Source organism: Aedes aegypti, chromosome 3 (genome assembly GCF_002204515.2).
Source record: "Aedes aegypti strain LVP_AGWG chromosome 3, AaegL5.0 Primary Assembly, whole genome shotgun sequence".
Taxonomy (NCBI): domain Eukaryota; kingdom Metazoa; phylum Arthropoda; class Insecta; order Diptera; family Culicidae; genus Aedes; species Aedes aegypti.
This window is the reverse complement of record NC_035109.1, coordinates 215,886,669-215,912,495: the sequence shown is the minus strand read 5'-3', so window position 1 is coordinate 215,912,495 and position 25,827 is coordinate 215,886,669. Positions and strand designations below refer to the sequence as shown.

At 39.3% G+C, this 25,827-nt stretch overlaps 1 protein-coding gene across 3 annotated transcripts in view; it reads left to right on the top strand.

The window, feature by feature from the left end:
- Positions 1-25,827, top strand: part of LOC5570046 (protein strawberry notch) — a 56,413-nt gene that overhangs the window by 22,453 nt on the left and 8,133 nt on the right. The window contains exons 3-8 of one of the 3 annotated variants that reach the window (XM_021852317.1): positions 6,562-6,771; positions 7,049-7,258; positions 8,629-8,810; positions 24,805-24,889; positions 24,948-25,333; positions 25,393-25,799. In XM_021852317.1, coding sequence (XP_021708009.1) covers positions 6,562-6,771; positions 7,049-7,258; positions 8,629-8,810; positions 24,805-24,889; positions 24,948-25,333; positions 25,393-25,799 — 1,480 coding nt within the window. Of the gene's footprint in view, positions 1-6,561; positions 6,772-7,048; positions 7,259-8,628; positions 8,835-24,804; positions 24,890-24,947; positions 25,334-25,392; positions 25,800-25,827 lie in introns of all 3 variants that reach the window. The other 2 variants (XM_021852316.1, XM_021852318.1) reach the window with 2 other exon arrangements.

Sequence of the window (25,827 nt, the reverse complement as noted above, 5' to 3'; positions counted from 1 at the left end):
GTACCGTCAACTGGATTCATCATCGTCCATATCCAAATTCTCTACTTCCGTTTCATCTTCTTTGAGACTATGATAAAAAGCACGATATCGGAATCTGTAATATAGTTCTATATATATTCCGCTCACGATACGATTCTAATTTTGAACTTTCTGCCTGATCTAATCGATTTCGGAGTAAGCTTGAATATTTTCACCACTACATCAGTAATTTCGTCAAATCCATTCAAAGCATCAGAATCTTCATCGGAAAATCCGATAAAATCACTTTCTGAACCACTTTCATAAAGAGTTACTTTATTTCTTGACGATTTTTTAGGTCAATTTGCAACTTGATAACAAAAATTTCATGTTGAATGTAAACAATAATGAAATTTCGATATTACGCTTTTTTGTGTGCCGTGTGCCCTGTGGTGCATATGTGCACCATCCAATTTACATCAAATTCAATGATTGCGAAACTAAATTGTGAATTTCTGAACATATGTTAGAACAAATAAAGAGTACTGTTATTGCTACCTTGTGGATAAATTATCTTTGTTATATCAGGCTTTGAAATCATGTAATATTTTTCGACCGGTAAAACCCAAACATGTTAAATGTGTTAGAACACCTAAAATAAGACATTGAAGTGAAAGAGAAGATGTGTAATTATGAAGTAGCGTGAAAATAATTTAATTTTGTTCGTTAATTTTAAAGATAAAAAGGTTGAAAGTTTTGGTGCTCTACACAGTTCGAACGAAACGTGTAAATTTCTGAGACATATAATGTACATAATTGGAGCGTGGAATATCATGGATATTTACATGATATGTCATGTAAACTTCAATTATATGTAATCTAGCAGGATCCTGAGTGATTACATGACATATAACACATTTTTACATGATTTAAAACTGAAATTTACATGACATCTTGTTTACATCGCATTAATGAAGTTTACATGACGTGTAATCTTCATTATTTTTGACTGTTTACAGACACCATGGGCGGGAAAGGGTTAAAATTTTGTCTAATTTTTTGCATGAGCGGTTATTGGAACACACAAAAATAACTAGTGACCCAATAACCGCTCACGAAGTCTTGTGTTTCAATATAAATAATTATTTTATCAAATGAAAATAATGGCACACGACTTCATTTGAAAGTTCGTAATAATGCTAGAATATATCCTTGCAAAAAATGTTGGTTTATGACACGAAAAATCAATTTTTACACTACACGGGAAAAAATTCTGTGGTAAAAATAACTATTTTAGCTGACTACACCCATTCTTGAAACTACCATGGAAATTCAGACCAATTTACTATGTTTACGGTACACCCCACCGCATTACTGGTACATTTGACAGAAATAATTTACAACAATCTGATTCCGACTACGAACATGGTAAAATCAAGCGCATTTCTGGTCTGCTGAAAATTGCCGGTGCGAGCGCTTAAGTTAACCCCCTAAAATGGTAGTTTTTACCGCACAATTTTTTTGCGTGTAGTGAGCGGAAATAGGGGCATGAGCGGATACTGGTGCACACAGCCAATTCAGATTATCGACCCCAGTAAAATTTTACTGGGTTTTGGAACTACGGATTTTCGGTAATTTTTACGATAACCGAAAAAACCCAGTTTACCAAAATATGTTTTGATTGATGGAAATTACTGACGTAGTCAGTAAAATTGTAGTGCATTTTCACTGATTTTCCAGTTTCCTATGCTTCATGCTTTGCTTCTCCGGATACTGTTTTTTCAGAAATCAATAAAAAGTAAACCCCAATCGACATGGACATGGACATCGTAATGCATTCTTCGTTAGAATAAACATCTACGGTATGCTCATATCTCAGTGGAAGTAATCGAAAAATGTGTGACAAAATCATTATTTGGTTGGTTTACATACAAGAGGCAAACTCAATGATGCAGATGAATTTACCTCTTGTATGGAAACCAACCGAATTTACCAACGTAAGCAGTTAAATCGTGCTGAGCCTTTTTGGTTGCTTAAAAATGGTTGAGTTTCTCACTAAATTTCGACTTACCACGAAAAAGCGCAAAATAGGTGCAGGAAAAGATTGGTTTCCAAAGCCGTATCTCCCGGCGCCGGACGATTTTACAGCAGGAGATTCTCATTTGACACTTTCCCGCATGTGCATCAGTTTGTTTTGATTTGATTTTGACGACAAGTCAGTAAAAAACATCAACTACTGAATAGTCGTTAATTGTTTTTACTGACTTTTCGGCCTGTTCGGTAATGTTGCAAAATTGGGTCTGACAGCTACCGTAGTTCAGTAAAAAGTAAAAAATATTACTGAACGTCAGAAGTTTTCAATCAAAAAGCTGAAAGTTCTGTATTTTTTATGATTTACAAATCGTACCCAGTATTTAAAATTACCGAACAAGCAAATCGTGATTGAGTGTGCACTGATGGTGATTAACTTGCTCAACGTGGCCAGAAACTAAACAAATAAGTTGAAAAGCATAAACCAGTTCCCTCAAACACATGTTTGTGGAAACCGTCATAGACCTGAACACTAAAATATGCTCCACGCCATACAAGAGAAATTGAAAAAAAAATAGGATAAAGAACTTCCTGGGCAGTTTCATTATTCACTTTGTCAACCGTTTTTTGGTCAAATCGTCTGGCAGAAAGATGCATTAACATATATGTATTTTTTTACAATGTGTAATGACGATTAATCTAAAGTCGAATTTCCAGGCAAAAATGTTTAAACGATTTATTACAAAATTTGCGTTTGTGAACGTATAAACAATATACGAAGTGCAGCAAAAATTTCATTTATTTTTTTCATGCATAGGCCATTCATAGTGGTTAAGTCCGTGGCTACAAAGCAAAGTCATGCTAAAGGTATCTGGGTTCGATTTCCGGTCGGTCCATCATCTTTTCGTAATGGAATCTTCCATGACCTCCCTGGGCAAAGAGCATCATCATGCCTACCACACGATAAACGAATGCAAAAATCTCACATTCAAATAAAGCTCCTAGTTTATAACTGTGGAGGTGCCCCAAAAACTAAGCTGAGAATCAGGCTCTGTCCTAGCGGGCACGTAATATCAAGAAGAGGAGTTCACAAATAACTCATATCTAACCCTCCAAACTTGACCATTTTTTATGGATAATCGAAAAAGTTGCAAATAAAGTGCTTTATTTATGAATAACCCTTAAAATAAGCGTTTAATGCGTTGGAGAGAAAATGATATCCTTTGACAAAAAGAAATATTCCTGGATAAAACTATTGGATGAATCTTCGTAGCAGTTACCCATGGAATCCTGGAAAAAATTTCTAAAAAATATCGGGAATCACTGGAAGAATCACTATAAGGATGCGTGTAGGAATTTCTGAAACAAACCCTTCAAAGAATTCGTAGAGAAATTTGGCGAAACTTTCAAAAAGGTATAACCGAGGAATAGAGGGTGTCCTTGGAGTAGTTTAGGGAATAATCTTTAAAGAATTTCATGGTTGAACCTTTAAAACAAATTCTACGGAAACATCTAGATCATTCCAGAAATAATTCTTGGAAGAATCTTAGACATGCTCATGCTCTGATCGCCCGAAGTTGCTACTCCGTTATTGCAAGAGCAGCTGTACTTACACAGGGAACCAACAGACGCTACTCAGAATCAGTAGCATCTTCAATGTGTAAGTACTGATGATCTCATTATTATAACAAACAATAACAGTGCCGGCTGCGTATGAATGCAGGTCAATTTGGGTATAGAAGTGAAATATTCTAGACAAGTTACTTGCTTTATAGAAGTATTTTTAGATGAAAAAAACTAACTTTTTAAAAGATTGGCTTGTTTTTTTTCGTTTTGTCAGCTCCCATAAGATTTGTATGGAATGAAAAATATGGCTGATAGAATGAAAACAATGGCTTTGTCACTTACATACTTTTGCTTCTAATCCTGAGGGGTTGTTTCGGTGCTGTGGCATATTTTGTAAAATGAACGTGTAATGGAAAGGCTTTTGTACAAGATACTTTTAATCAGAGATAAGATCTTTGATCATATCGTATAAACCTTTTATAGATCATATGTTAAGGCGGTTCAAACTTTAAAAAAGTTTGAAAATCCAGTATGCCATATCTTCCTTTCCATCCTTATCATAAAAATAGGATTCTATGACACTACCCCGAACGCCACTACCCCGAATGCCACTACCCCGAACGCCATTACCCCGAAAGCCATTACCCCGAATGGGTCATTACCCCGAACGCCACTACCCCGAATGGGTCACTACCCCGAACGCCATTACCCCGAATGGATAACATTTTGAGACATATTCTAGTTAGAGAGTGGGGAGATAATTGTACGATTCCTTTTGAATATTTCACGAGTTTGGGTCAAAAACATATTTTTCAAATATTAGAAGATAAAAAAGCAGCTAGTTGTTCAGCAAATAATTTTTACACACTATGTTTTGTCCTCTAATTTTGGGAAGATTGCAAAATGCAATGCTCTGAAGAACAGCCTATTTCGAAAAGAAGGGTGAATTTATTATGAGAAGGATAGCTATAATTTGCACAAAATTAGAATGCAGTAAAGTCTCTTATTGGACGTCGGTAGCCACTTCCTTTACTCATTTTTATAGGTGTCGGGCATTAAGATTAAGATCTTCTTAAAGATTTTGTTTCGTATACGATGGAAGTTCACCCTGAGATAGTCGCTGCAAGTGTTGTTCTTCCGCCTAAAAACCAACCTAATAGACGACCGTTCCGCTATCGCACTTGTACACTTGTACATGTTAGAAAAATCGGTGGCCTCTGATTGACGCTACAGTAAGAACTTTTGTTGATTTGTGGGATCATTAATTTGAATTTCTGTGAGATAACCAAAAAAAAAATATATTTTTGATTCAAGATAATGAAGAAATGATGATGGCAGAAAAGTGGTGAGTAAATCCATAAGAGACCTGTCTGTTTCAATACAAGAAGATAAAAGAAAGGGAAAATTTCCGATTAGAATTATAGCAGGAATCACTTTAGTTAATGCCTTCAAGATACATTCCTTTATAAAAAGCTGTTCTATATGGGAATATTAGTGACTAGCTTATCCAACAAAATCGTGAAAGAACCGCCTATTTAAAAAAGAAGGGCAAATTTATGGTGAAATGTTTGCAGCTATGACGTGAATGATCACTCTAACAACGTGATGCTATGACACAACCTATATTCATGAGAAAGAAAAATATTTGTTCAAAAACATAATTGAAATATGAACACCACCAACAAGTCCAAATACCGGTGATTACGCATTTGTTAAGCAACACCATATTGAGGGTTATGGATTCGAATTTCTTTCAGTCAATAAAAGGCTTATTTTATTAAAGCCCATTCACACATTTCGTAACGCTGAAGGGAGCAAAACAGTTTGTGGGTGGTTGTCCTCAAAATGTTACAGCCCATTCACAATATGTAGAATTTCCATACAAAAAAAAGTACGAGGGGGTGGGTAGATGTTAAAAATGGCAATTTTTGGCAAAATGAAATATGTGAATGAACCATTGAATTGCGAAGATGCCCACTGAGCTGATAAACAGGCACTGTCTCAGAAAGAATGAGAAGAATATAGTTGCCATCAAGATATTTCGAAAGAATAGCTGGCATATAAAAGAAGGAAAAATATATGATGAACATTTTACCGACGAATTTTACGTGCCATTAACTACCAGCCTTCATTAGAGACGCATTTTTGCACACAAAACAAGATACTGTACTGTATCTCATACTATTCGGGGTAATGGCTCATTCGGGGTAGTGGCGTTCGGGGTAATGACCCATTCGGGGTAATGGCTTTCGGGGTAGTGACCCATTCGGGGTAGTGGCGTTCGGGGTAGTGGCGTTCGGGGTAATGGCGTTCGGGGTAATGGGATGGAGCCAAAAATAGTGATCTTTTTTTAGCTTTCTCGGTGGCGATTTAAAAATGGCCCAAAAACGAGGTGGAAATTACTATGGAAAAAAATTGAAAAATGTCCCAAACACGTTAGTACTGGAATGTAAGTACTAACTTATCATCTTATAATGAAATTCATTTTTAAACCACAATAAAAGTAGTTTGCTAAAAAGAGTAATTCAATCCGCCGGATAAGAGAAGAAATAATCACGAGTTTGTTTACTATTATTTAGTTTCATATGGGATTATAGCCCTGTGAACATCTACAAAAATCCCAAACAAAATTAGCTCAAATGGAATTTGTTTCTTCAGCAACAAACCTACTTAATTAAGATTTGAATCATTAGTTTTCAGTATGGAGTAAAAAGTTTAAGCTTACATTACAGTACTAACGTGTTGGGAACATGTTTGAAAATTTCTCCATAGGTATTTTTCATATGAACCTACATTGTCTTTGGGCCTCCTTTAAATCACCACCAAAAAAAAGCTGAAAATTTGGAAGAGCACATTTTTTGGCAAGAATAGTAAGGAAGCAATGGGAGATTAAATTTTCAAACATTTTTAAATTTTGAACCGCCCTAATCATTTATAGTTTTAAGCTCCACACGTTGGTACGCTATATAGTTATTATCAAAAATATGTTTCTGTTTTCCCAACTAGGTGGCGGTATAGATTTAGCAACAGTGGCCACATTAACAAAGCAGAAGGTGGACATGAAGGTGCCTCTAAGTGGCGTGCCCGCGTCAAATGTATCATCCAAGTCGACTGGTAAGATTCCCAGCGGCTTAGTCACAAAACCAGTCACATCTGGAAGTTACGAAGTGATCAGACAACCGACTCTTCTCAAACAGCCTGGCGCTGGCGGCAGTGGTGAGTATTGTGATCGTTCTCAAGGACTTTAGTATCTGCTCGGCTAAGGGACAAGCTGATGGCTGGTAGCGGTACGCAGTGATCATGCGTGTTATAATATATTTGTGTATTTTGTCTCTCTTATCATCCTATCGCGGCTTCATGGCTTTCCGTGGCATAATCATACAAATCATCTTATGAACTTGTTATATATCCGCCTCTTGCATATACCGAACCATTCCGAAACGACAACGGTGATGGACAAATATGAATCACGTCTTCTCCTTCAAAATATTAGCATATGGAATGGGTGGTGGTAGCAGTGGAATGAGTTCCTCATCCTTGGTTGGTGGTATTAGTAGCAATTTGTCTAATCCGAGCTCTAGCATTGTTAAGACGGCAATGCAAACTGCAACACCCACCGGGACGCTTCCGCCGGGAGCGACCAGCATTTTAGGTGGACTTGGTAGCTATTATCCACCCAGTATTGCCACTCTACTAGCGCAAAGTAAGTCCGCGTTGTTTTCCCTCTTTCCATTTGATGGTTACGTTAATTATTTGCATTCTAAGTTACTGTCCGTTGCTGGTAGGATGTGGCATTATTTGCTTCAGAATGTTATAATTTTAATCCCTATTATTTTTTGATTCACATATTATTGATTGCAATGCACATGCCATTCTATGTTAAACATACAGCAAGACGTGTGAACAATGTTATGTGGATAACAGCATGATACTCACGTAGTAAGCTTAGGGTGGTTCAAAATATAGCTTTTGCTTCACATCAATAACTAATTACTAAGACACCTGATGTGAAAAAAAGATAAAGTTGTAGCTGATAAATGCATAGTACAATCCCAAATGAACATAGGCAAACGCTATAACCGATTAAACGAATTACTAGTTTTTTTTTTGTTATTAATATATAAGCTTTAATGGGTTTGTGCAGTCTCAGTTTTCATCCAAATGAGCACAAAATGGAAGCACTTTTCGAATCTAAACCAGAATATAAGAGGTGAGGACCAAAAACAATATTTTGAACCACCGTAAATCTACTTTCAAAAACTCATTAACTTGTATTAGTCAATTTGATTCAAAATATAAACCCCGATACAACGTTCAGTATAGTTTATGATGTCAATGTATGTAAATCTTAAACCAAAAGCTCAATGAACGTTGTACTGCAGATTAAGCTAACAAATTTATCTTTGAAACTATTTTGAATATTTTATTTGGTGAACTGTGCAAATCAACAAGAGTTCACAAACACTATAATGAAGCACGACATGAACTGAAGTAAACATACAACGTCAACTTTTGAATCGATAATTAGATGATTTCCATTAGAAGTTAGGAATCCAAATCAATTCCAAATGTAATTTATGCAATGTACATAGGCTTATTGCTAGCGAATCGCTTATGTATTTGTCGGTCAATGCAGCATATTCAACTTAGAAGGATCTAATAGCGCACGGAGTCTTACGCGTTCATATATCCTTGGTTCATTTTCATTGGATTCTCATCCTCCTTAAACGCTGTCGCTCGGTCTCGGGTGTCCCCCGCTGCATTCCATATACGGCATATATGCGACGCTAATTAATGTGAGCCATCAATGTGGAGGCAAACATCTTGCAATTGAATTAGCGCTGCACCGGGATTCGAAATATAGAAGCATTGCAAACACACCGCTGTCCACGTCTCATGAGGATATTGATTTTATGCATGTCGCTTCCTATTAGATACATCCCCCTAAGTTCCGTTCAATGTAAAATATCACCTCGTATTAGAAAGGCATAATCTCATTTAGAATACGCTAACGTGTTTCAAAACATTAATTTGTTGTTTTTATCTTTTAATTATTTCACAATCGAATTTAAGTGGGTATGGCCGCGACACTTGGATTCGGTGGCGGTTCGTCGATGAACAACGCAAATCACATGACAAGCAATCAAATTATGCTGGAACAGCTGAAGGCACTGGTGGCCGCCAACCCGCACTACCTAACCAGCGGTATACCGACGAACCTGCTCTCCCAGATCTGGATGGCCGATACAGCAAAGGTACAACAGCCGGTGTTCAATAATGTATGTAGTATTTTCAGTTACATTTTTTCATTTATTTTTTTTATTTTCATGATTTCTTGTTGCTGTAGTTAGGATGTATGAATCATATTGTTTTTCCTTATTTGATTGTCAGGTTAGATGTTTTTGTTTTTATTTGAATCAAAACATTTCTTTTATAAATATTATTAATTGTTTGCTTCAGCTCTCCTAGTTTCGTGTCGAATTGTTAGTATGTAGGGGCATTGGGGATTAATATGTTTCAATATATAGTGTCATTATGATCCGATGATTATCAAATAGCCACCACAATGAAAACCGTAAGAAAATTCGTTTCAAAACACGAAATATTCACAAAAATTGTGCATTTTTTTTTTATGAAAAGCTTATAATTTTGGTTGTTTTCAATGAGGGCATAAGACAATTGTATTCGTTATTCTGGTAAATTTAACCATTCCATTAAAACTTCTGATTCGTAAACAAAATGAGCCACCTAGATATAAGAAAAAAAAGGTGTTTTATGCATAAAAATGAATTGCCTAAAGATACTAGATTACTTTTTTACTGCATAGTTATCGTAGTGCACCATTACAAGTGGAACACTTTGTTAGAAAATAGGTTGAACTAAATATCGCAATTTAATACTAGAATTATGTGATCTGTTTACTATACTTTACATTTCTATCAAAAATAAGTCGCTTAGTTCTTACATCATGAGACAGCAATTGCACCGCTCGTTTATATTAAGAAAATCGAGTAATAACTCTTCGGGAGAAATCAAACGGAATCCTTCAATAAAGTATTTAGAAACTTTTTTATGTGGATACACCTATACTCCATTTTTTATATTTTGAACTAGCTTTACATAGACATTCCAGGAAATTTCCGTGCGTTCTCTTATATTTGAACTTTTCAATCAACGTCTTCTTTTTAATCGGCTGTCCGAAGTAAACATATTAATATCGTAATATTTGGCAACCTTTTTTTAGAAAAGTTCCATGATTTGGCCATAATAGCTTTTAACGCTTTGAGTATAGTGTTTCTTGAATTATCAGCACGTTCCGTTGTTCTATGATAATTGCGAACCTCTTATACTTATAGCTACCTAGAGAGAAAACACAAATTCACTCTCTAATGAGAAACGTTTCACTTTCCCCACGTGATTAGAAAATTGACGGTGTTTCAATTTTGTTACTTTTAGGTCTATGTCGAATGAATTCTAAAACTTTTTTTATAGAAGTTTAAAACTGTCAGAGGGGACAACTTAGAAGCGGTATAGAAAATTATTGTCCGCAACTTTTTTCCGCTGAAAATATTAAAATAAAATTACACGCCGCCAACTTGTTACGGAGTGACGCTCTATTATGCAATAATGGCTGAAAAATCTCAGAAATCTCTTGCCTAACGTAATGTTCTCAATGTCTTCAAAGGTTTACGCATGAGTTTAAAACGTTAATTCACATATTCAGTTAAATATACAAATTATTTTCACTTACCCGATTTACCCACTTGCCCCGCGGTACCTTATCTCGAACATAAGAATACCGGATGGTTTCAATTTCAAGCACTATATGCCAGGAAGAATGACTTATTTTTGAAGAGTTTGTAGAGTTAACGATCTGTAGTATTTTTTATCATAATCCATTAAAAAATGGTTGTTCTCCAGGGGTGTTGGTGGGTATATTTTTCTAATAATTCCTACATATTCCTTGCGAAATTCATTGTAAATTTCTGGCAACAAGATATTGAACAAATTCAAAAGAGATCTTATAGAACCTCAATATAGTCCTTGAAAATTTTCTGGAAGGATCCTTAGAGGATTTCTGGCAAGGTTATTGGTGGGATGCTTGATAGATTTCTAATTAGATACATGGCAAATTTCTAATGAAATCTTTGCATGAATCGTAACGGAAATCGAGGTGATAATTTATCGATTTCAAAAAGTTTTCATTTGAGAGATCACTGAAAACAGTGTTTAGTAAATTGCTAATAAGCTTTAGGGGCCCAGATAGCCGTAGCGGTAAACGCGCAGCTATCCAGCATGACCATGCTGAGGGTCGTGGGTTCGAATCCCGCTGGTCGAGGATCGTAAAGGAAATTTTCTCGAGGCATAGAGTATCTTCGTACCTACCACACGATCATGCAAAAATGGTCAATCGGCAAAGAAAGCTCTCAGTTAATAACTGTGGAAGTGCTCATAAGAACACTAATATGAGAAGCAGGCTTTGTCCCAGTGGGGACGTAACGCCAGAAAAAAGAAGAAGAATAAGCTTTTTAGTGAATTCTCTTAAAGATTTCGGGCTTGTTTTTCTTGTTGTTCATTCGTAGAGCTCGACGAAAAGCTGGGCAAAAAAAATATATTTGGTAAATTTCTTGGGAGATCTACTGAGATTTATTAAGAATTTCGTTTGACGGATTACTGATGATGCTGACTTTTGGAGAAGCCTTGTCTAGATTACCAGTTGAACTAATCTATGGCAAAGTTCCTATGAGACCCCTGACCACATTTTGTATGGGTTTCTACAAATTTACCTTACTGGGACAGAGTCTGCTCCACAGCTTAGTGCTTATAATCCGAGATAAACAAAGTGATTTTTCGGTAGTGTAGCCAGGAGGACTTGCAAAATGGCTAGATACGAATCGAACTAACAAGAACTGCTAACAAGGAAAGCCTCCGATGTTGTTCATGGGCTTTCCAGATTGCAAATGAAATATAGAAAATTGTATAATGTGCCGAGATATTAACCAGTAGTATAGCCAGTGGCACCAATTTATGTTAGACAAAATTAGACAAAAATTTAAGACAATTTGCGGCATATTTTGCAATTATTTTTTGTTTTTCTATGTTTGTAATGTACGTAGTTTATGTGCTTGTATTATTTAAAGTTATAACAAAATGTTAAAATCAAAAGTAATACAAAATGAGAAACGTTTGTATAATTATTATGCAATTCATCAGTTACGGAACGCTAAAATAAACCAAATTCAACTTATTTCTTCACATTCGCAAAACTCTTTTTCTATGTAAAATGCATAGGGATTGAATCCTGAGAAAATTGAGAAAATCTCTCACATATCGCTCTCTGTAACTATCATAATATGCAGCACATTATGAGAGATTGTTTATCGTATACTGCTACAACTTTGATCAGATCATTGCAGTGATGATAAAACCCCTATAAATATGCTCCAAACCTAGGGGACAATATAGCTATCGGAAGTTCGGGGATTGTTTATCGTGCCAGTAAAGTAAAACACCTACCCCAATGGTAAACAAGCGAGAAAAATGGACTTTATCATCGCTCTCTCTCTCTTTGGGGCTCTCATTCGCTGCTTCTATTTATCAGACTGGTTACAACTTGTGATACATTGCTTGATCGTGCTTCAAAATCAAATGAGAGCGAGTTCTGCAATGCCTGAAAATGCAATAATTTGTTTACACCGCAGCTCTGATCTATATCTCCCCAATTTTTTTTTCATTTTCCCAAGTAGAAGAAAATACACTCGTCAAAATTCAGTGGATTGTTTTTCATTTCTTGCCTTGTCTACATTACACTGAACATAAATTGTGTTTAAGATAATGAAATTCATCGTTTGAACTACGAAATCACTCGCTACTTTCAAGCGAAAGAATCTGTTAGAATTTAATGCGATTGGTGCCAAAAACCAATCCCCGATATATTGACGAGACTATTTTATTTAAGAATCCACTTAGAAAATGCAAACTACGCTGGAGAAACACATGGGCTAATGCGTTGACTCGAACACCTTAACACCCGAACATGCCATCAGTTTCTTTCTTGTAATTTGGAGATGTATGCGTTATGTAATTTGGAGATTTCTTCAATGTAGGTATTTGATTGGGATTAGTATAATAATTCGACGATTGTTCAGCACTATGAGTGACATAAGTCTTCAGACTATACGACTATATCTAATTTTGTTTTGTTTTTGTTGTTTTTTTTTTTGTTATACGTATTAATAATACAAACACGCAAACTAATAAACTTTAAATTCATGATAAAACCTGAAAACGGTTTCCATTTTAACATTTTAAATTTTCAAATCCCAGATTAAAAAATTTGAAAATAATTTGCAAACAATTTTCTACTTTGGTGCCATTACTGGCTACACTACTGATGCTTATCACAGTATATATTGTAATTCTTCATTCCATGTTTTCATTCGCAATCTTGAAAAGCAGACCCAATAATAACTTTTTTAAACTTTCCTTGGTAGTGCTTCTCCGTATATCCAAACCTTCATATGATATTACTAGAATCTGAGATAAACAAATGATTTGCAGTGCATTTAGAAGGAACTTGTTAAGGACAGTTGCACAATGGTGAAGGTTTGGATATACGGAGAAGCACTACCAAGGAAATATATATATATATATATATATATATATATATATATATATATATATATATATATATATATATATATATATATATATATATATATATATATATATATATATATATATATATATATATATATATTTGTTTGACCTATTGTGATACACCACCCATTTTAATGTATAACCGTATTCAAGGTGATAGATTACAATGATTAGTTATCCTCAACTCATGATTTCGGTATTTTCAAAATAAGGAATTGTTAAGACGTATTGGCCTTTCGGAGGTCTTTTCAGCAAAAACTCGTCAATGTTCCCGATGAGATTAGCTCAAAGCTATAAATTTATTTGAGATAGTTAGAGATACGCGTGTGGTATATTTTATGTTACTTACATTTGGTCTCCTACTAGGCAAACAAATTCAATTATTTATATTCAATACAGAGTAATTCAAGGCGCTATCTGTAAATATTTAGTTTTAATATAGTAATAGTAAATAGATTATAATTCACTTCTTAGTAAATGATTCTGCTTCCACATCAATCAATCAACAATGATAAGCTGTTTCTCAATTCTCCTTTGTACTGACATTTCCCCACTCATTCGCATGGATGCACTGAAACAAGCGTTGCAGTAATGAGAACCATGAACGTGTTTTTAAATTTACTATCGCAACCACGATTGAGCTATCATGAACGCTTTTTATTTGCGTTTTGTTCCCTCTCAATCCAACCGCGTCGATAGCCGAGCGGCTAGCGTTCGCGCTTGGCAATCGCCAGATCCTCGGTTCGATTCTGGTCTGCTGCAAGTTTTTAACCATGATATAGTAATTTTTACTATACAAATGGTGCCATGGTAAAATTGAATGCACCAAATATTCTAAATAAATGCGAATTTAGTCTGCACAAATCAAGTGGCGTTGTGTATTTAATTTAACCCTCTGATATAGTATTTTCAACCGCAACGCTGTTCTCAGTGTGGTTTTTATGCGTTCGAGGGGCGTTTCGATGGATGCAGTCGTCGCAACATCCTCCCCCTCGTGTCGTGTGAACACTGGTTCAACGGCACCATATCCACGACGATCCGCTGCATGATGCCCGTTCCCTATATCACCATTGCTTATTGCAGGTTCCTGACGATCGCAGACATCCAAAACAGCCAGCTTGCACACCGCTCTTCTTTTCAACACTCCTGTAGGCGTCTCTACGTCTGCTAGTCGTACTGCTCCATCCTTGCCGGGATATGTCCGGGTAACACGACCACGTATCCATTGGTTCCGGATTTTCCCGTCTGCTATCATCACCAACGCTCCTACCTCGATTGGTGCAACCTCCTTGAACCATTTTGATCGCCGAGATATTATTGGCAAATACTCGATGGTCCAGCGAGTCCAGAAGTAATCTTTTTTCATCTACCGGCATCTTGATCGATTGTCGAACTCCATTAGAGCTAAGCATCAAAAATGGTTTGGAGTTAGCGACTCCTTCTCTTCGCTATCGAGTGGCAAAAAGGTTAAGGGGCGCGAATTCACCATGTGCTCCGCCTCTGCCAGTAGGGTGATAAACGATTCGTCGTCCAACTTCCGCGACTCCGGCAAAGTTCCAATAGCAGTCTTCACGGATCGGACCATCCGCTCCCAACATCCGCCCATATGTGGGGCAGCCGGTGGGTTGAACCGCCATTGAGTATTCGTATCCGTAAAACTGCTACCCAAGGTGTTGTAGATTTCTCGTAGTTCGTCGTTTAGCTCTTTACTCGCACCAATGAAGTTTGTTCCGTTATCCGTGTACACTTCTTGTGGCGCTCCTCGACGAGCTATAAACCGTCGAACTGCCTTCTTGCACGAATCCGTTGACAGAGAATGCACTACCTCCATGTGTATAGCCCGAACGGTTAGACACGTGAATATCGCTACCCAACGCTTGACCGCACAACGACCGACCTTTACTAGATAAGGCCCGAAATAGTCTATGCCTACAAACGTAAAAGGCCTCACAAAGGGCGTAATACGGAACCGAGGTAGTTGACTCATCCTTGGCACTTCCGGAACGACTTTGTAAATACGGCACCACTGGCAACGTTTTGCTACTGATCGAACTTGAGTTCTTAGTTTCGGCACGTAAAACTTCTGACGAATTTCGTTCACGATCGTTTCATTGTTAGCGTGGCGAAACTTTCGGTGGTAATAGTCCAACAACAAGCTTGTGATCGGGTGTCCCTTAGGCAGTATCACAGGGAACTTGGCATCGTATTCTACGTAGTTTGCAGCAGCGATTCGACCATCCACACGGATCAGTCCGTGTTCATCCATTACAGGTGGAAGATTCGCTAACGAACTGCTTCGACACAGCGATTGTCGTTTATCTGGTGTCAAATGGCTGTTGCGCTTCAATAAGGCGACCTCATCTGGATAAACATCTGACTGAGCGTATCGCCAGAGAAATCTCTCCGCATTCCGCAAATCCTCACCACTTATACTCCCTGTATCTTCGAACGGCATTCTTTTCATTCGTTGCAAAAGCTTATTACTGAAACAATGGACATACGCCATACTCCGTAGCAGCCGTTCGTATTTGGAGAATCGTGATATGTCGATGATTGTCTCTGCCACAAAGTGACTGCACACGTACGCTGGTCTCAGCTCTTCTTGCGTTTCGTCGATTATCTCGAACTTATCCTTCGGCCAACAATTCTCTTCACCATGCAAAAAGGCAGGACCACGTACCCAGCGACTTCCAGACTTGCAGTTTGGTCCTTTTCCCCACTTGGTGGCTTCATCTGCAACATTGCTCTTAGTTCCTAACCATCGCCATTCTTCAGCTTTGGATAAGCTTAAAATCTCATTGACTCGAAACGCTACGTACTGCCGATATCGACGGGTGTCGGATTTGATCCACGAAATGACAGTGCTAGAATCACTCCAGAAGTACGTGCGTGTGACTTTTATTGAGTGACCATCCTCGATGGACTTCCGCAAACGTGCACCAATTACGGCCGCTTGCAATTCTAATCGTGGAACAGAAACTAGTTGAAGCGGAGCTATCTTTGTTTTAGAGGCAACTAACGCACATCGTATCTGACCACGATCTCGAACACGAAAGTAAGCAGCAGAGGAATATGCTTGTGCGCTTCCATCCACGAATATGTGGAGCTCCAAGGTATCGTAACAGGCTGGACTGTATCCCGGAAAGTAGCATCGAGGTATGCGGACTTCGTTCACCTCCTTCAGAATCTGCATCCATTGTTTCCATCGTGCGAACAGAACTTCGGGAATTTGCTCGTCCCAATCCACTTTAACTCTCCAGACGTCTTGGAGTAGTATCTTTCCTTGTACAACTAGCGAGCCAACTAGCCCCAATGGATCGTAGACTTTCATTACGAAGCCAAGCATTATCCTCTTGGTCGGCGCAATCTCAGCATCCAGGTTCTCTTGTACGTTGATTGTGAAACAGAACACATCTTCGCACGGTAGCCACGACATCCCAAGAACCCGCTCGAAACCACTCTGACTGTTCATCGAAAGATTTTTCACTGTTACTGGGTTCACTTCACCGATTGCTTCGAGGACTGCTGATCGATTTGAAACCCAGTTGCGGATATGGAAACCAGCTTTTTGGTGAACTTTAGCCACATCCAATGCTAACTCAACGGCTTCCTCTTCAGTGTCGACACTATCAAGATAGTCGTCGACGTAATGCTTGTTTTTGATCGCTGCCGCTGCTCTAGGGTATTCTTCCTCGTTCTCTGTAGCATTCCGGTTCTTCACAAATTGTGATTGAGCTGGAGAACAAGTTGCTCCGAAGATAGCAACGTCGGACGCCATCGTCACCATCGGCTCCCTTGGAGAATTGCGATAGACAAATAACAGCGCGCTACGATCTTCTTTACGGATTCCGACTTGAAGGAACATCTCTTGAATGTCGCCGGAAAACGCCACTTCCCGCTCACGGAATTTAAACGTTACAGACAGCTGCGGTGTTAAGAAGTCTGGTCCTTTTAGAAGCATCGTGTTCAAAGATACTCCGCCAACTTTTGCTGCCGCGTCCCAAATGACTCGTATTTTCCCGGGCTTGTTCGAGTTGAGTACCACGCCTAACGGAAGGTACCAAGTGCGGCGCGGGTCAAACTTCTACATTTCTTCATTGGTTACTCGGTGGATATACCCTTTTGACTCGTAATCGGTTATTTGTTGCCGCACGCTATCGTATAGCTGTGGATTCTTCTCCAGACGTCTCTCCAGGCATCTTAATCGACGCTCAGCCATTGGTCTACTATCCGGAAACTCAATTAAATCATGCTTCCAAAGTAGCCCAGTTTCAAATTTACCGCCCTTTGTCCGTACTGTTGTTTCTTCGAGAATTTGGCGTGTTCGCTGCTCCTCACTACCTTCCAGGTTTGGGGCTATGGCTACTCCAAGGCTCTCCACAGAGAAAAACTCCTGGACGTAGTCATGCAGGTCGTGGTCGAACGAATCTGTACATATGTGCATCTGACGGTGGTGGAATTGCTTTTCTCCCCCTCGTACACGACCACAGACGGCCCATCCTATACGGGTCTTTGCAGCGATTGGTTCTTGCTCCTTGCCTTCTCGAATCTTTACGGTGGTCAGCAGATGCGAATTGCTCAATCCAATCAGCAATCCAGGAACGGCCCTCTGGAAGCTTTTGACGGGAAGATGACGCAAATGTTCGAACTCTTTCGTTAGCTGTTCGAAATCCAACGTCTGTTCAGGCAAACCCAGATTCTCAACAGTGTACACTTCGGAAAGGTTGAAGCGTTTTTCACTCCCAGGCTCCGAAATACTGAAAGTTTCCAATTCCATTGTCGCAATTTTTTTATTTATTCCGCTGGTCCAATGAATGCATAAGGAATGGGCACTTCACAAAATTCCACCGATTATCTATTGAAAGCTTCTTGAAGACTGGGCAGCTCGCAGTAGTATGGTTGTCAACGCTACATACTGGACAGTACTTACTTCCTTCGCTTCGTTTCCCTTTAGAATCTTGGATCTGCTCTCGTTGATCAGTGGATACTGGATTGGTAGCTGGCTTTGAATCCTTCCGTTCATACGTCGCGTGAGCATTCACGAAAGCCTTATCCTTTATCTTGACCTTTTCGTCTTTCGTAGGTTTTCCTGTTACGCAGAAGTTCGTAACTCCACTGGTAGCGTTCGTAACCTTCCTCATGTATTCACTGAATGAATCCAAATCAACCATGGGTAGATTCTCTTGGTGAAGTGCCCAGCTAAACTTAATATTGGCCGGCAGCTTGTCCACCAGCTCTTGAAGCAGGATAGGGTTGGAAAGATGGTTTCCATTCCTACCGCTTTTAAATGACCACACAAATTTTGCACAGCCAAACCGAACTGGATAAGCGTCTCCAGTCTTTCTGCTTTCGGAGCGGGCGTACTACGCACTTTAGCTACAAGATTGTGCACTATCTGTTCAGGTCTCCCGTACAGCGTCTGAAGGGTCGAAATGATCAGTGGCACTGTAGACGGATGCAGGAGAAAACTACTAACAGCTTCCTTGGCTGCACCTTTCAGAGATCGTTGCAAACGTAGCAGGTTTTCTGAAGAGGAGTAGCCACATGCCTCGGTAGAATGATTGTAGCTGCTAATGAAAAGTGGCCATTCGATGAGGTCACCAGAGAAAATCGGCAACTCTCTCGATATGACTTGCCTTGCTGCCATCTGATGAGGTGTAGGGGCTTGTAACACCGGTTGAGGATAGGCGGACTCGAAGAGATCGAATTGCGCCGGTTCGGCTTGAATGAAGTCTGGCTGCCTTGGCCCTACCTTTGGAGTTACATATGGAGTCTGGGGGGATCCTACTCTCCTATACTGAATTGCAGTACTCACGGTTGAACCTTGTTGGCAAGTTGGATCCGTCAGTTTTCCGTGCTGTTCCGCAGTCGATGGTTGTCTGCTCTGTAGACGCAAAAAATCCAGCTGCTCAGTCAGATGCTGTTCCTTGGCCAGAAACGATTGCCTTTCTTCGTCACGCTTCACCTTTTCCTGCATGTACTGTTGTTCAATGAGCTTCAGTTGATTTATTAACTCCATTTCTTGCTTTCTCCTAACGTCGTTCTCCTTTTGATGTTGCTTTTCGATTGCATGTTGCCTCGTTAGCATAGCCTCAATTTCCTGCATCCGCAACCTGTCTTGCTCCCGCTGTTCCTCGGAACGCTTCAACAGATCAACCAACTCCTGCTCGCGATGGTGTCGATTACGGGGTTCTTCTAATTCCTCTGGGCATTGCTGTTCACGAGCATGCTGCTTCCACATCTCGCTTGTTTCGCGTTGCCATACTGCGTAGGGTAATGATGGCCCCATAACTCTCTTCACGATTCTTGGATCCGCATTTATTGGTTTTGGGACGAACGTGCTTGTGGGATTCGCTTCCTCCAGAAGACGAATGAACGGCTGTAAGTTCACCAACGGTAGACTGGGAACGTTTGGCTGTCGTTCTATATTATACTGTGGCTGAACTTGACGGAAATCATCTTCCGTCCCCGGGCTTTCTCCAATGGAAATGCTATCAGTTGTACGAGGAACGGATTCAGCTTCCATGATTCCAGCTGGAGCCTGCTGGAGTTCGACGTCAGTAATTTTGCTCATGTCCACAGGTGTTGATGAACCCACAGGGTCTGCAGGTGGATTCGCAGATACCTGTTCAGGATCCTTTTGATTCAACGGAAGGATGAGCGAATCGAGCCTTTGTTGTTGGTCAAACCAAGCCTCTATCTTGTGTCGACTGCTTGCTTGACTTCGACTGCTACGGCTACTCCGCATACTCAATGCCTCCTCGTCTTGCTGGCGAAGCAATTCATGCTTCCGATCCAAGTACTCCTTTTCGCGTTCCAATTTTTCTCTCATCGCTTTTTCGACCAGCAACTTCTCGTTCTGCATCCTTTCATCTTCCAGTCGTTCCCGCAAATTTCTTTCTTCCTCTAACCGCTGAAGATCCCGAGCAATCTGCATTCTCTTCGAACTTGCACCACTCGATCGCCCGGTTCGCGTGCTAGCGGGTGGTGGTGGATCCAACGCTTTGCATTTCGCACAAACGAATTCACTAGACCGTGCCGTAACTGTATCCACTTTTGCACACGAGAAATGGTACCAATGCTTGCAATATCCGCATTGTACCATGTACAACTCCGCGCTATTGGGTCGTCTACACTCGGCACAATCATTATCATCGCCGTGCTCAATGTCAACCAACGAAGGTTCGAAGACTGTTGCAACTATCTCTGGAATGTTGAGTCGTGCACCGTCGTCACGGGTAGGTTGAGAACGACTGGTAGCCGCTCCTTCGGTGGCTCGAGTTTTCGATCGCGTCTGACGAACGAAAGATTTCTGCATGGTGATGGCTCAAATCTTTGAGATTGTTAAGACGTATTGGCCTTTCGGAGGTCTTTTCAGCAAAAACTCGTCAATGTTCCCGATGAGATTAGCTCAAAGCTATAAATTTATTTGAGATAGTTAGAGATACGCGTGTGGTATATTTTATGTTACTTACATTTGGTCTCCTACTAGGCAAACAAATTCAATTATTTATATTCAATACAGAGTAATTCAAGGCGCTATCTGTAAATATTTAGTTTTAATATAGTAATAGTAAATAGATTATAATTCACTTCTTAGTAAATGATTCTGCTTCCACATCAATCAATCAACAATGATAAGCTGTTTCTCAATTCTCCTTTGTACTGACATTTCCCCACTCATTCGCATGGATGGTTTTTATGCGTTCGAGGGGCGTTTCGATGGATGCAGTCGTTGCAACAGGAATAATATGTCGTATAAACCGAACTACTTTGAATGGAGCTAAGGACCATATAGCAGAGGGCTGTAGAAACCCTTGATCAAGATACTTTAATCTCACAGGAAAAAATGCAACACAGTAACATAGAAGGTGTTCAGAGGTTTCTGTTTCCTCACTACAAAAGCGACAAATATCATCTTCAATTCTCTTGATTAGTCGTAAATGATATTTAACTAAACAATGTGCTGTAATTAGTCCTGTGTATGCAAACAGGTCTTTTTTTGACAAGGCGAGAAGTTTTTGTGTATTTGATTTATTGGGTGTTATAAACTTTTTAGATTGGCGGGCTTCAACAGTTTTATTCCAGTTGGTATTTACCATGGCTTTTTCCCAGTGCATAAGCTCCATTTTAATGGAGCATGGTGAGACTCCACAGAAAGACTCTGCCCCTTGTAAATGTTGAGATGATCCAACTCTGGCCAGCTCATCTGCTTTTTCATTTTCTTCTATTCCCTGATGCCCAGGCACCCAGTAAGGAACTATAGTATTGTTTACCGATAATTTTTGAAGTAAGAGAGTACATTCCCAAACCAAGCAGCGAGCGCTGCTTGGCTATCAGGAAAAATGCATATGTTGGAATGCTTGTATTTTCTTTTTAAGCAAATAGAAGCACATTCTAGTATAGCTTGTATTTCAGCTTGGAAGACGGTTGGCCGTCTGCCCATTGAGACTGATAAACATACACCGGGACCTGTAACACCAGCTCCCACTTGATCGTTTTGTTTGGAACCGTTAGTATAAAAGACTATTGAACCTGAGCGAATTTGTGGTCCTCCCACATCCCAGACAGAGCGATCCGGCTCTACTAAATTGTACCTACGATCAACATTAAATGTCGTTTCCATCCAGTCATTGTTGACTGAGTTTAAGACATTTTTCAATTGGTTCAACTGATTTTCAATTGGTTTAAACATTTTTGCGTGATTCCTGTAGAAGTGTAGAAACGTGAATATAGAAGTGTGAGCTTGAGCTTGAGCTTGATTGGCCGCCCGTGGATGCTACTCCAGTATCGCCAGATCAGCTGCACTTACACAAGGAACCAACCGAATGACTGCTTGGGACTAACAGACACCCTCAGTGTATAAGTGCTGGTGATCTTCTATTTTTAGGCTATAATGGCGCCTGCCACGTCAGAATGCAGACCAATGTGGGGAAGGAGGAGGAAATGATGTTGCACTTATACTAGCCCACTGTAGACCGTGGAGTCCGACTGTATCTACGCCAGTTCATGCGGAGTGTATGGATTGGGGGAAAGGCATGGCAGAGAGGTTTGCTTTTGTGGTTAGCAGACTGCCTATGTATCAGGCGTAAGAAAAAGCATGCGCGTAGAAGAATGGAAGCGTCTCTGGTTCTAGCGTTTGCTATGAACGAATACCGTGTACGCACCTAACTTTGCGCAGCTCCAAACTTTGCGCATTTTTAAGAAGCATGAAAAAATGATAATTAATCAATGATTTTTTCAACAATTCAGTTTCAGTAACATGTTCGTTTATGTGAAATAAGTATTTGACATACATTTGTTTACTAAGAAAACCTCGTAAATGTTAGTAAATAACCCAAAAACCCTATCGTCACACGTATAAACGTCAACTTTTACACCGTCTTAGCACAAGCACTAAGGAGTGGCTTTGCCAAAAATCAACATTTTTTCGAACAAAACTGTGTTGTGAGATGTATATTTGCGGTGTATTTGCAAAAAGAGGTAATATTCTAGTAATTCCCTCAATTTTCCATACAATATGTCGAATTTTTATTTGAAAAAAAAGCGATGCGCAATGTTAGGACCCATTTTTTACATGAGGGTCTTAATTTTTGCGCACTTCTAGCAATTCAAAATGGCACGTACATACATGTACGTCATTACAAATGATAATAGCTGTCGATCTTACCAGGAATGGTCACTCAATCCATAAGGCAGTGGCTACATATAATATTTCTGAAAGGACCTTTTGTATGAAGCTGAAGGCAAGGTTTGCATCGAAAAATCTCGGAAAACCCACTTGACGCAGGAGGAGACTTTTACTGTGAACTTGGAAAATTGATAGCGCAAAGGTTGGCTTACCACTTCATGGACAATAATTCAAAATTCAGTTGTCTAGCAAAAAACGTTCAATTATGGAATATCCGTACTGACGTCAAATAAATAAAAAATAATTAATCACGAGAGATCAACGATACATCGAATCCCGAACTTATCGATGCTTTCCATGGATTCGATGAAGCTTCAGTTGAAAGTAAAGGTCCGTCCATTAAGGGACAGTCCCTAAGCAACCTGCAGCTTGCAATATTAATAGACAAACGAGAAATCTCTCGAGCATAGCATGTCTGAACTTTAATTGAAGCACATCACTGCTAATGACTCGTCAAGTTCATCTGGAAATCCTCCACTTCCAGCTGACGACATGTACAACAGAGAAGATTTTCTTTAGAAAGCTTCTAAATTGTGCGAAATTGAATCGTTCACGGCCATCAGCAGTGAATACGAGCATCGAATTTCGGTAGTTATTGAAGGAGATGAAACAAAATAGGAAAAACGAAAAACAAAAACAACAAAAAAATAAAAAAAGGTTAAAAAATTAAAAAAATATAATAAAAAATAAGAACAGTGTAAATCACTATTCGTGGTCACTCTATGTTTGTGGTTGTTGAATAAATTAAATTGAATTTAAATTCACGGAAAAACTACTGATGAAACTCATATTAGTTGTAACCTTTTTATTTAATGCAAAACCAGTAAAAAAGTAAAATTATTTAGAGCGAACGAGCAATTAAGGCATGCGCAAAGTTAGGAACATTATGCGCAAAGTTAGGAACAATTCAGATTTTGTGCGCAATGTTAGGCACAAGGTATTGCATCACCTCTTGCATTTTTTTAATTTTTTATGAATCTTTTTTATTTTTTTTAAATCACGTGTTCTACTGAAAGGCTAAAAGCCTATCTTTGACAGAAAATTGAATAAAAAAATACATATTTTAGCCTTATTTGAAGCAAAAATACGATGATAATTTCTTAACTGCGCAAAGTTTGGTGCGTACACGGTAGTTTGAGTGCGATAGATTTAGAATGGAAGACAGAAGCAAGTGAGAGATATACAACTACAAAGTACCAGGAAAGGGACGGGCCTGGGATTGAACCCATGACCTTCTGCTTATGAAGCAGAAGCGGTAGCCATCAGACCACCAACCCCGTCAAACGTGAATATAGAAGTGTGTTCTATAAAATTCTTCGAGAAATGCATATAGCAATTCTCTCAATTATTTGTTCCGATATTTCTTAAGCTATGCTAACCAAATTCCATTAGATTTTCTCCTTCTCTTGAAATGCTGCTAGAGAATCTCCCATGATTTTCTCCAAGTGATCTTCTTATGATTCCTACGAGAATCCTACCACTGAAACCTTTTTTTTTTAGGGTTAAAAAACTCGTTTAGGATTTTTCCAGGAAATGCTACAAAAATTCGTTCAAGAGCTTCTACGTCGATTACTCCAAAAATCGATGAAAAATTAGTCTAGCCATTTCGATTCTACGTGTTCTTGCAGGAATTGATCCGGAAATTCCGGAAATGCTTTTTTGAATTTGTCCACTGATTCCTTGAGTAATTACTCTAAGGATTCTTCAAGGAAATTGTCCAGGAAGTCTTAGAGGTTTTCTCAATGAATCCCTCCTGGAACTTCCTCCACAGATTGGTCTATTGATTTCTAGACTAAACCAATTAGATGTTAAACCAATAAGGTTACAGGAAATCATGAAAATAATAAAAATCTTAGTGAGAAAAGGCAAATTACTCTAAACTTTATTTTCCGCCGTAGCTAATTCAGCCACCGGAGGAAGAAGAAGCGGAAGAGGAGGAAATGGGCGTTGCCGAAACGTATGCTGAATATTGGCCGGCAAAATGTAAATTCAATTCTTTGGAATTTTTCTGCATCAGATTGTTGAGAGTTGTCCATTTCAGTGAAAATCGGCAAGAAGCATCCCGACCCGGTAGTGGAGACCGCCTCGCTGTCTTCGGTGGAACCATCCGACGTGTATTATAAAATATCGATACCGCCGGAACCAATCAATGCCGGCCAATTGAGCGCCCTTCAGTTGGAGTCGATCACCTATGCCAGTCAAGCACATGACCACCTGCTGGCGGATGGTTCTAGAGCTGGTTTTCTGGTGGGAGATGGAGCTGGTGTTGGTAAGGGTCGAACGATCGCCGGAATCATTTATGAGAATTATCTGAAAGGTCGGAAGAAGTCCATCTGGATCTCAGTTTCCAATGACTTGCGGTATGATGCAGAACGGGATCTGCGAGATATCGGTGCCAGCAGAATAAACGTGTACGCTTTGAATAAGGTTTGTTTTATAGAAGAAAATATATGTGTTCATACTATATCGAATTACCTTGCTTCTAGTTAAAATATGCCAAAATAAATTCATCTGCAAATAATAACATCAAGAAGGGTGTCATATTTGGCACCTATTCGGCTCTGATTGGTGAATCGCAGAGCACAACCGGAAAGTACAAGTCTAGACTCAAACAGTTGCTGCAGTGGTGTGGAGAAGACTTCGACGGAGTGATTGTATTCGACGAGTGTCACAAAGCGAAGAACTTGTGTCCGGTAGGATCGAGTAAACCAACAAAGACTGGTCTCACGGCGTTGGAACTGCAAAACAAACTTCCGAAGGCCCGTGTAGTTTATGCTTCTGCAACAGGAGCTTCGGAACCGAGGAACATGGCATACATGGTACGACTCGGAATCTGGGGCATGGGAACACCTTTTCCGAATTTTATGGACTTTATCACTGCTGTCGAAAAAAGGTTTGTGTTCTGATGATCTGCCTCTAGA